A 12,920-nucleotide genomic window follows, 5' to 3' on the forward strand; every position below is an offset into this window, starting at 1 on the left:
CAAACCTGGATTTTCTCAAAAATCAAAATTTTGGCCCCCACTGCAAGAAAAACATTAAAAATATTTTTGTTGAAAATTAAAATATTGGAGAGACTACAGTCATATACTATGTTAATTTAAAATTCTTTTTGAGTGTTGGTGACACAATTTCTGTGAAAGAAATCCTTCTGCCCCATCCAAAAGCCAATTCTGCTTATACACCAGTGATTTTCATGATGCGAAACGGTGACTACTACATAGCAGTTGACAAAACTGAATATTCAAGGTAGAGTTTTACAGATTCGTTTTTTTTATGAACGGTCTCTGAAAATATTTTACACTTTACAGGCGTTTTAAATCCTTTATGATTTTTTTAAAAATTTACATTCCCAATCTTGTAAAAACAAGGCAAAGTTCTGCCATATAGACGCTGTCTTTGAATGCCGGCAGATAGATGCGAAAGTACCATAATTTCCGGTATGTAACTAGAGGGGAGAAAATCCACTAGGGAATAAAAACTCTGAAATTCGAAAATTCTGTACATGGCCCCTTATTAAGGGAAGCAACTAAATATCTTCAACAGCCCGCGTGTATATCAATGCAATACTGAACAGCAATGATTCTCAACTGCTTCCCAGGGGCTCTGCGATGACTTAAGGAAAATAAAGAAGTAAATTTGATAGATAAATCAAAAAAGGAGGTCTACAGGGTTCCTTCATAAAAATTATATATAAAAGGGCTCCTCGAGTCAAACTGGGCTCCGATGTAAAAGTTATGCACTGAAAAGGGCTCCGTGAGTCAAAAAAGGTTGAGAACCGCTGCAGCATAATGTATGAAGTAGTAAAACCACTTTTTCAAGGTCACATGATCGTGATGGACTGCGAAAAGAAAAAAAAATTGGTTGTTTTCTCTCTACTAGAAAAGAAAGTGTCCCGCAGTATGTGTGAAGCAAATTTTTATTCGTCCTTTTCCAAAATTCTGGGTATTTGACATGCTATAGTGCACCAATGGCATCTCTGGTGATACCAGGTGGCACTAGCTTTGCCAAACAGATTTTTTTCCTTTTTCTTTGCCAGCGTTTTTTCAAAAATTCGAAAAGGCTGTTGTTCTATTTCCAGTGCATCTCTTGGAATATTATTCCTCCCTTTTCCTGTCGCTCGCGTCACTTGAATTATTATCTACTACTTTCACCAAACACCAACTCTGGCCATATTGCTATATTGTAATTTACTGCCATTAATGAGATAGGGTGGAAATGAAGGCGCTGCCTATTGGTGGTCGCCTGAAGTTCGTTAGAGAAAATATCTTATCTATATCCTCCCTTGGATTCAAACCCGGGATCGTGAAAGCAACCTTCATGGTGGTGGCCAAGCATCTTACCTCCACACCACTCGGGAGCTTGATTATTATCTACTGTAAGACCTGTTGTGGCCCAGGCTCTGTCCCATGAGGGATATAAGCTTTTTACCCCGAGGGGTTGTACCATGCTGGAGAGAAAAAGCAACCTCGTCTCCGCAGGGACTCAAACCCAGACTCTCTTGCATACCAGATTATTATCTACTGGTCAGGTTGTATCTCATACAGTTTTATTATTTTAATATTCATTCCGTTTTATTATTTCTCGTTATATTTATTACTTATTTATCCATTGTCATACGTTCTGTCTTATTGGTTTATTATTTAAAAAGAATCTAGAGAAACTTTCATGCTCGTAATTCCTTATGCGCTGATTCGTTTATTATTAAAAAAGAATCCAGGTTTCATTTTTTTGTACATGGAATATTTGTTTATTCAACCACAGTGGTTATTGACGGAACCCCAAGAAAGTTTCATGTCCATAATTCTTTATGCCCTGATACATTTATTATTAAAAAAAAGTGTCCGGGTTTTATTTTTTTATACTGATGTTTAGTATAGAAAGTGATATTTTTGTTATGCTTGGTGGTTTCTAATATTATATTTTGTGTGCTTGGTGGTTTCTAATATTATATTTTGTATGCTTGGTGGTTTCTAATATTATATTTTGTATGCTTGGTGGTTTCTAATATTGTAGTGTCTGGCAGCCTTGGCGACTTTTGGTCAAGCCATCAGACATGTTTGGTGCCGAAATAAACACCAAAAGTCACTAAGTGGCAGACCATGGAGCAGCTGTTTCCTCTTCTTTTGTTGATGGGCAGTGCTCGTGTCAAGAAAAATGTTGAAGACCTCTGCCCTAGGGGATATAGCTCATGACCGACAAAATGTTACTAAGGCTATAACTGATGCTATGGACGTAAAAAAAAATCTCCAGCAAAGAAAACAATAATGGAAACCAATGAGCATAATAATAAATATCACTTTCTGGACTAAACATCAAAACAACATAAGGTATCGAGATTAAAAATGAAACATTTTAAACTAAATAAAAAAAACTCTTTTAAATAAACAATGGTCAGAACGGTCCTTCCTGTTGCATAAATAATAAATATTCTCTTTAAAAATATAAGTAAATGAAACCCGGGATCGCTTTTAAGTATTACGCCCTCCTCACACGGGGAAACTAAAGTTCGGCAACTGATAAGAGAAACCGTCTCCCGAAGACCAGTACGTATATCGCTCTAGACGCCCTCACACGAGGAAATTAGCGTCTTGGCGACAAAATATTGAACGCGACTCAGTCACTTGGCGACTGACATGCTAGTCGCCGCCAACTTTCGTTGAAGAAACTAGAGAAACTGCCTTTAGCATTCCTTCATATTTTCGTCATGCGAGTTTGGACTCGCATTGAAAAACAATCCAGAGTATATATATAATAAATTATCTGTTGAAAGGATATTGTCGCGTAGTTTTATTAGATATTCGTTACAGAGCAATTACAAACACAGTCACAATCCAACAAGAACACAAAAACATATATGAACATTCCATGAAAAATAATCAATAATAAAAAAAGACAAGAATAAAATATATCTTGTTAATGGCTAGTCTTGCAGTCGAGTTAATAATGATACTTGAATATCTGTCCTATTTTGAGTCTTGCCACACCAGATATATCGCTCTAGACGCCCTCACACGAGGAAATTAGCGTCTTGGCGACAAAATATCGAACGCGACTCAGTCACTTGGCGACTGACATGCTAGTCGCCGCCAACTTTCGTTGAAGAAACTAGAGAAACTGACTTTAGCATTCCTTCATATTTTCGTCATGCGAGTTTGGACTCGTATTGAAAAACAATCCAGAGTATATATATAATAAATTATCTGTTGAAAGGATATAATGAAATTTCTTCAGAATTTCAGTTCACAGGTAAATACACGATTTCTTTATTTAAATTGATATTATTTTGAAATTATAATGAAATCAGGGGCGTCGGAATTGTTTCGAAACTGGGTGTGTGTGCTCGTCTTTAGTTTTATATCGGAAAGTTTAATTTCTTAATCAATAGCACCCCTGGCTCTGACGCCACTGAATGAAATGGTAAACCAGGACTGTCATTTCAACTTTTTTCGGGGGGGGGGGGGCAAAGAACATATACTCACTGTATGTACGTATATATACTATTTATAGTGTATTTTTGAAAGCCTGGGGGGGGGGGGGCAATAGCCCCCTGATCCCCCTAGATGACGGGTCTGTGGTAAACACATGGGCCCACCCGGGCACTCCCCCGCTGGGGCGATTTCAAAAGAAGATGGATCGTCACAAAAATTATATCTGGTAAAAAATTTCAGGAATAACCAAATGAATTTGCCAAGTAGGATCTCAGAAAAAAAATACATGGCTGGGAGCCCCCATGTCGCTCTTAAGACGGCCCTGGATAAGAACCTGCAGAAAATGTCAAAATACTGTCTACTTTTAAATGTACCTAAACAAGCACGTGTTCCATAGGTATGGTCCCTGATTTTCCCCCTTGCTTGGAATGTCTGTAATCTAGGTCACGTACACGCACATCTGTGTGTGGGAGTATTCGGGGAAAATCATTCCCTGAAACATAAACAACAATTCATGTGTTGTTTGTCTCTAGTTTTGCCTATAGTTTATTTTTTCCCTCTGGGAACCAGATTTCATCTTTTCATCTCAAGAAACTACTTAAAATTCTGCGTGACAATATTTTAACTAATGAACAATAAAAATATATTAAATCCAACATATATAGGTACTGAAAGGCACATTTATAGAGGAAAAACAGACATTTTATTGCAAATTTTTTTTCCGAATGAAACGTGAAATTATACTAAAAAATTATCTAATTTTTACCATTTTATTGTCATTTCAAAATGATATCAATTTAAATAATGAAATTTTGTATTTACCTGTGAGCTGAAATTCTGTAGCAATTTCACATATAATAGAAATTATTTTTCTTATTTATTTGTTTTGATTTTTCCTAACCCGGCTAACAAGATAGTACCGGAAGATAAGAAGGAAAACTATAGACTGTGCTGTTTTTACTCAGTTTCCCGGGCTTTGAATATTTTTTTAGTAGCGCCGTGTGAGGAAGAACTGGCAACTCGACTCGTTCTAGTCAACTCAACTCTCAAGTTGAAGCAACTCGATCTCGATTTTAGTTTCCTCGTGTGAGGAGGGCCTTAAGCTGATTAGGACATAAAAGTCTCTAATAATAAAAATTAAAGGTACAACCTGGAAATGACCTCAGATAATGATATGAAATAAATAATCCAATCCACATACTCCAATATGGAAACCAAGCTGTATATACCGCTCATGCAGAACAAAGTGGAAAAAGTTGATATCATTTTAACAATTTTCAAATCATTCAAAACGCTGCAGAAAACAAAAAAAAAGCATAGCATACAACATCTATGGGGGTGACATCGTTTGGAAGGAAAAATAATGCTCACACAATGAACATTCTGGAAGAATGATCAACAACCCAGCGTCATTATGTCGGCCTTGGCGACGTATCGTTCGGAAAAGAAGTTGCCAAGATCGTGGTGGATTATACTGTACCTGTTCCAAAATTTTTGTTCATTATAAATATAGCTTTGAATAAATTCAATTCAGTTAATACAAAGGTTCTTGCTTCTTAGAGAAGGTTCGAGTCCTGGATAAGACAAGGCCACAAGAATATTGTCTAAAGGGGGGGAAGGCATGGGTTAAAAAAAGAGAAACGCTGCTGTAGACTACACAATTATTTGATCACAATGCTTGTATTTGCCATAATTTAGCCCCAAAGCAGAATGTTTTTCATTGTTCTGCAACGTGCCCTTGGCTGACCAAAAATGTTCTGTGGTAACCATTCGAGCAGAGAGTTTTTCACTTTTTTGTAAAATTATTCCAGATTGTTTTGCAGCAGCACTGATTATTCTGCAGTGTCTGCGAGAGCTTTCAGCTTATTCTGCTTTGAAGTAATGAAGTATGAACTGCTCTGTGTATAATTATTTTCTTTTTATTAGGAAAAATTGGTCATGTTATGATCATCATACTTATCTAAACAGCTTAGATCAGAGTTCTCCCTGACTTTTTATCAGTTGTAGGAATTTGGCTAATTAGATGGAAAAAGTTGTAGCCAAATGAGAGAGAACCTAAGCCAAATTGTGTAGCCATAATATGTGAATTCCAAAACAACTGCGTCAAATAGCCGATTCAATCACCAAGAGGCCAAATGGATGCTCGCAATTTGGCGAATTTGATCTTTTATTTATTTGCAAAATGAAATATTTTGTCGTAATTAAATACACAAATCTTAGACACATTCATTTGTCTGGTTTAGTTGAAAAAAAAACCCCATTTTTCACCAAATAATTCTTGTCATTTTGTTCATTTCATGTTATTGAAAAAAGTTTTTTTTAATTTTGTTTGCTAGTACAACATGTATATGCCTATCATTCTTAGATATTTGGTGGAAAATATTTATTTTTCAGTAGCCTACTCAAAACGTTTGTTTACTTCTTTAAATGCCTTTCAAACGTTTTTGGGTGTTCCTATCATTTTCTCATTTACCCTAGTACCAAATCAAGTCTGGCAATAAAACAATAGCCGAATTGCCTAAAGGATTGAGAGAATCTCTCTACATTTAATTGTTTTTTACAGTCACAAACTTAGAGATCCTGACTAAGAAATTGTAGTCAACATGAATTTGTTTTTACATGGATGTGAATGTGTGTGTTATTCCTTGAAGAGAAATCTCAATATATAAAAGTTCAATTACAATTTTATTGCTCATTTGAACATTGAGATTAACATTGCACTTGTTATTATTCTTACACACTGAAATCCTGCATCATGGAAAAGGCCAATGCAGAATTGAACATAATGCGGTCATAAGATTATTCTTCATTGTTTTATTGAACTCGTATGACTTTATGAATATGCTCCCCTTTTATACATCAATTAGGTTATAACGCTGGGGTAAATTATGTCCCCCATACAATTGTTATTTATAGGGTTCCATTGTAGTATTTGACAGTATATTTGAATATTTTTAACCATAGCCACGGGTCTGTCCAGACATTTTTTGTATGGTCTTATTTTTGTGAAAATTTCCCTCATTTTTGTGAAAATGGTCATTAGTTTTGTGAAAAGTAAGTAATTTTGTGGAAAGCAAAAGAGTCAAAATAGTTTATCAGAAAAGAAATGAAATGCCTTATTTATGGTTTTCGTTAATTTTTATTTTGTGAAGGGTCCGGAAAATGGACCTAAATTTGGGCTGGACGGACCCCTAATAGCATAACTCCAGGGTCAGAACTAGAGGGAAGCAAAGGGAGTGACTACCGCTGTTTTTCAGTGGTGAGAAGGGGGGGGGGGGCAAACACTATTTTGCCACCCCCCCCCCCCCCCCATAAAAATCCGAGGTAGGGCTCTGCATAAATACCGCCCGGGGCAAACATAATTTTGTTGCCCCCACAACTTTAAAAATAGATAGATTATTTTATAACATGTTATTTGTTATCACCGCCTCCCACTGTTCTAAAACTGCCGCCTGGGTAGTAACCCCCCGCCCTCTCTAGTTCCGGCCGTGGGTGGGTCTAAAACTTTTGCCATTTGTGGCTCACTTGTTCCAGTTATCCTTCATCTGAAGTTCCTCAGGATAGTCTGGAACCCCAAAGCAGAATATGACGAAATCTGTGACATATGTTGCAGAACAATCAGTGCCACTCCATAACAATCTGGAAGAATTTTAAGAAAAAGTGCAAAAAAACACCATTATGGACATTTCCACTCAGCCTGAGTTTTGTTGCAGAACAATGCAAAACATTCTATGTTGGAGGTCACACACTTTAAAGCACTGAATGGGAACACTCCAACATTTCCAGCTCCCAACAATGTCTCCCCCTCCCCTCAACAAAAGGTAGCAACGACCCCCCCCCCCACTTCCAGGAGTAAAGACCCACATTGTGCGAACTATTGAAGTGTGGTATCAAACAAATTTGTGATAAAAATGGGATATTCTGATCATAATTTTTTTCTACTTCTTTTAGCTTTGGGTTTTGTATAATCTACAATATGGAAGCAACTTGTATTTTAAAAGCCTTTGTGGCTTCTGCAAAACAATATTTCTCTTGTGAAATTGAGCCAAACTTTCTGAACTTGCAAAGACACTTAGAGGTAAGGTTCTATTGCAGTTTCCTTACACCATTAATTTAAGGTAACTAGTTAACAAGATTTTGGTTCAGTTTTATGTTCATCATTATTTCAGCAATTGTGTAACACTCCTTTGGGAGAGATATCGAAAAAGAAAAGCAAACCAAACTCTCACACAGACCTTATTTTAGAGCTTTAATGTTTATACAGGATGTCTTGTAAGTCCTAATTTGGCCTTTATCTTATCAATCATTTGTCATAGAGGTATTGTTATGATTTAAAAAAATTCACAAAATGTGTTCAGAAATCGCCCTGTATCAGTTTTGAGAGTGAAAATACTGTGTCATAAAATAAAAAATCCTAATTTTATATAGTCCCGTCTGTTAATTTTCGAATCAGAAATTTGTTGCTCTGTCTCTTCTGAGCCCAACAAAAACAGTTTCGTGTTTTCTGAGTGCATATAATATTAACTGCGATATTTGAATTTGGAAATTCAAGAAATAGGGAAAGAACAGCATAATGAACTTGTCCATTCATTTTTATGCCATTCTTTCCCAACTGTTCCCCAAGTTTTGAATTCAAATATTTCAGTGAATATAGCACTTAGAAACACTAGCACTTAGAGTGGAATTTTTTCCCTTTTTTTTGGCCTCAAGAGAGACAGCAATAACTTTTTAAATTACTTTAATTAGAAGTTAGATAATGAGGGATCATACAAGAATTTAGACTTTTCTTTTTTTGTGACATGTATGTCAAAGACTGTATGTTCACTCTCAAAACTTGTGTAGATTGATTTTTGAACACAGTTTGAGCATTCTTTAAACTGTAACCACATCTGTCGATGATGAGACAAGGGCCATTATTAGGACTTACAGGACACCCTATACATTTTATTGAACATTTAAGATTTCAAAATTGAGGATCTTTCAATTTAAAAAAATGGAAAATGGTATGAAAAAGAGCTGGTACATGGTTGATTTCTCTCTAGAAATTATAATTGGCCTAACCCAGTGGTCGGCAACCTGCGGCTCGCGAGCCACATGCGGCTCTTTAGTTCCATAAGCAAATATTATTTATTTTATCAAAAAAAAAAACCATTTAAAAATCGTTCTGAATCGATTAACGAGGATTAGGCACCGATTCTATCTCTCAGACACTTGTACTCGCTTTTCACCGCACGCCTCCCCTGTGACACGCGTCGTCACTGTCGTCAGTCCATCGAATGACGCCGTCGTCAGATGTTTCTATGAAGGTTTTAATTCGCTTTCGACGCAAGACAATTTGGCGTCTTCACCAGTGCTTTGGCTGTGACGTATAGTTTGTTGTTTCAAGTAAAAGAGTTAGAAGCGAATTATCTTCTCAAAGTTATGTATGTACATATATATATATATATATATATATATATATATATATATATAATAATAAAAAAACCGAAGTAAAGGTAGGTAACATAATAAGTATTATATTTTTAAAATACATATTATACATATTTTTTGATAAATTATATTTCATTATGCCCAACTTCTCGTATGTGGCTCTTTAAAATGTTTCTCTAAAAATTTTGTGGCTCTTTAAAAACTTTGAAATCTTGTAAATTGTAATTTTTGACTCTTCCGACTCAAAAGGTTGCCGACCCCTGGCCTAACCCATGTTTAAATTGATGTAAATGAAATAGACATTTCCTGTATTTAGTTGATAAGGTTTTCACCGCCATCATTTCCTGTACTATTCATATTTCATATTTTCTTGCTTTATATGTTGTTGATAAAGAAAAAAATATGTATAATATGACATTACATTTTTTTAGATTGTTGCAGCCATGGCATCATCAACTGCAAGTCATGAAGTGTTTGAGCCGAATGATTTGATTGCAGCTGAATGCCTTACTTGTTTCATTGACATCATTGTTCATCATAGTCATAAAGAAGCACTGATTGAAAAAGTTTTACCAGTTCTCCAAAATCTAGGTAATGAAAAATGTATCTTTTTTTTCTCCTTTTAATGTTTTTGTTAAACAGTTCAATTCTTTTTTTTTGCAAACATGTTTCTCAGTTAGCACTAAAATATATGAATATGTATGCATAGACCCATAAGTGAATTAATAAAATAGAAAAATTTTGCATTTCTTTAACATTTCAGCAAAAAATGAAATTATTTTGAAAGCTTTGCAGTCAACTTTTCATTTGCATGCAGCTCTTGCCTTGTTTTTGCAACAACATGACCTGTTGATGAATGATCCCTTTATTCTTCAGGTATTGTGCAATTTCTTTTGATTGGTTCTTTACCTCTCAAGTAGATTTATATGTGTATTATTTTATATGTATATATGGTAAACAAAAAATATTTTGACTAGTTTGAAGAGCCAAGAAGACTGATGAATGTATTGATGTGAAATTTGGTGTACATGCTGTAAAACTTTGCAAATATAAAATTCTCTTTTTTTATGAGCTTTTTTAATTGCCTCTTTTATTTTACCCCACCTGACTCTGCTTCTTCGGTTTTGTTTCTGTAACTTGCTTTTGATTCTGAATCTTGGATACATGCTCTCATTTTGTTCTGTATCAGATGTAAGTGCACTGTTTTCTTTTAGAATTAACCCCACTGAGTTTCTGCATGTTATTTGGGAGAAATTGTTTCCATTATGCAGCCCATATATTAAATGTTGAAACAGTGGATCCCGTTTATAATGTTTTTCAAAAACCACAGCGAAAAAATGTAAGTAGGGAAATGCTTTAAAAAGGAAATCTTGATACTAGCAAGAGGTCAGACCACAAAAATAGGTCATACTAAACAGGCAAAACTTCTACGTGGGACATTATAAGTAAGACCCACTGTAGTTAATGTGTCTGATTAAATGAAATACAGTGTTTGATGTCCTAATCGCTATTTGAGTATGAATTAATCATTTGAATACTTAAAGCAGAATGTTTTGCATTGCGCTGCAAAGAGCCCTCAGCTAACACAAAATGTTCTGCAGTAAAAATTCCCCCATTGTGGTTTTTCTACAATGGAGGAATGATTTCTTTTTCCTTTTTATCAAAATTTTTCCTGATACTTTTCTGCAGCAGCTCTGATTGTTCCGCATGTGTATCATAGTTTTTGGCGCATTCTGCTTTGGGGGATTTGAATCATACATATTTATATACGTACACACTAAGCATATACTGTTACTGTAAGATACTTTTTGAGCAAAACACTCTTAATTTTATTTTTATTTTTTAAAATCATTTTTTGTATTTTAACACACAATTTTGTCATATATTACAAAAGTTTTTTATTTATAGTGTTTACAGTTGTTAGAATTAGTTACTCAAGACATTAGAATTTCGTGTATAGAACATCATCTGGAATATCTGATCAATTCTCTTCTTGATGAAGTGTAAGTTTGTCAATTTTATTTTTGATTTTGATTGTATTCAGTAAGTCTAGGATGTGACCCATGACTTAATAATCCCTGGCTGTAAGTAGATTTGCACAACCCCTCTCAGAAGCCGCTGTGAATCAAGTTTGGGTCGCGACCAATAGCTCAAGAATCCGTAGCTTTAAATGTATTTGTGCGACCAATCTCGAAGCCCCTGCGAATCAAGTTTGAATCGGGTCATATAGCTCAAGAGTCCCTGGGTGCATGTGGATTTGTTTTTGGATCAGAACCCATTGCTCGAAAGTGGCTGGCTGTAAATGTATTTGTACGATCCAACTCGGAAGCCCCAGTGAATTGAATCAAGTTTACATCAGGATCCATAACTCAAGAGCCCCCAGCTGTTAGTTGATCTAAACAACCCATCTCGGAAGCCCAGGCGACCAAAGTTTGCGTCATGACCCATAGGTTAAGAATTCCTGCATTAAAGGAAATGGGTAATCTGTTTTGTGAACTATTTATAGATAATGTGAATGATAGCAAAGTACAGTAGACTCTTCAATCCAGCTTTGCGCCAGTCTGGCATTTTTAGGCTGGCTTCTTTCCTGTGGGGAATAGGAAGAAAATATAATATTGCATGTCTAAGGTCTGGCTTGGGAAAAGTATAAATTATAGATCCTGTGCGACTATATAGTCAAAGGTTTTTCATTAGTCGATGGATATATGTTGTTTAAATTTTGAGGGCCTACAAAATCATGGGCCCCCGGGCAAATGATATACTTGCCATGCAAAAGTTAGGGACCCAGTGTGTGTCTGTGCACAGAAGTTTAATTATTTAAATGTTTTTTTTTCCAACTGTCTTTCATCAGATCTCAATAATCTGACGTAACCCTGTACCATGGCCTAATATGTGCCCAATTAGTGAGCCTCTACTGTACTTTGTATAAAATATAAAGTGATTTTAAAGCTTTTAATTATGTTTTCTTAACTAATAACAGAAAATTCATTCACAGGGACAATAAGTCATCAGAAGTATTCATTCCTGCTTTGCATATTTTGTCTAATTTATGCAGACGTAATCCTGAAGTGCAAGCACACATCTGCTCTTTGGTAAGGGCATTGTATAAAATTAACAGTATTCATTGATATTCTATTAATAATATTTCACACAAAAAACATTGCTATAAAATCATAGACCTTAGGCCGGCATTACACTATAAAAGTTATCTTTGATAAAACGTGAAAAATGCAACCAATAAACTTATCAATTACATTCAAGTGAATATAATCAATGGACTTATTGGTTGTTTTGTAAAAGATGTTTTATCAAACTTTTACAGTGTAATCCTGGCCTTACTCATATAGAGATGAAACATCAGATAGAAAGAGCTAAAATAACTTTCAAATTTCCTGGACCACTTCTATGCTTGTTTAGCTGGTTGTACTACAACCAATTGGCAGTCTTTCTGATAACCAACCAACACCTTCCATGTTATATGTGAGATACGTGTGGTTCACACATCCTCAAATAATCAAAGTTTTTGCTGTTTGCAATCCTTTATTTTCTATCTTAAGTGGTGTACTGAACAAATTGAATTTTTCTTTTACTTGTTTGAAATTTGTCTGTTATAAATAACTTATAAATTGTAAAATTCCTTTTTTAAAAGGAAATTCAAAATCTATTGAACAATTTTATGAAAAATAATGTGAGATTATTTTTCTCTCTCTTTAAATTTTATTTCAGCCAAACATAAAACAAATAGTAAAAGTGTTTGCATCAAAATTATGTTGCCCGAAAGAAATAGCAGTTATATATTCTTTATCACTTCTTGCCAATTTAATGATGAATTCACGTTTTGGTGAAAAGGTAAGTTTGTTCTGCTACAAATAATTTTTTTTGTTTCACTTATCCGTTTTATGCAGTGCCAATGTTTTTAGAAAAATATGTTATTTTTATCCGATTGGTTTGCATCAGACATAATGCAATAATTTTTTGGGGCATGCTTTAAAGTAATTTGTTTATAGCAGAATATAAGGATAGTAGGAAAATAAATTCACCAA

At 34.9% G+C, this 12,920-nt stretch overlaps 1 protein-coding gene across 2 annotated transcripts in view; it reads left to right on the forward strand.

Annotated features, from left to right (window-relative positions):
- The window catches only part of LOC149075522 (protein CIP2A-like), a 43,434-nt gene that overhangs the window by 3,432 nt on the left and 27,082 nt on the right, over positions 1-12,920 (forward strand). For both annotated transcript variants that reach the window (XR_016194008.1, XM_089242893.1), the window contains exons 2-7: positions 7,399-7,525; positions 9,309-9,468; positions 9,641-9,753; positions 10,786-10,880; positions 11,873-11,969; positions 12,604-12,726. Coding sequence is in view for 1 of the 2 variants with exons in the window: in XM_089242893.1 (XP_089099019.1) it covers positions 7,424-7,525; positions 9,309-9,468; positions 9,641-9,753; positions 10,786-10,880; positions 11,873-11,969; positions 12,604-12,726 (690 nt within the window). In the remaining variant the exon portion in view is untranslated. The remainder of the gene's footprint in view (positions 1-7,398; positions 7,526-9,308; positions 9,469-9,640; positions 9,754-10,785; positions 10,881-11,872; positions 11,970-12,603; positions 12,727-12,920) is intronic.

The sequence above is a fragment of the Pholcus phalangioides genome, unplaced genomic scaffold (genome assembly GCF_987345545.1).
Source record: "Pholcus phalangioides strain wild (caught in Gottingen) unplaced genomic scaffold, Ppha-v1.0 ptg000015l_1, whole genome shotgun sequence".
NCBI classification, from domain to species: Eukaryota; Metazoa; Arthropoda; class Arachnida; order Araneae; family Pholcidae; genus Pholcus; species Pholcus phalangioides.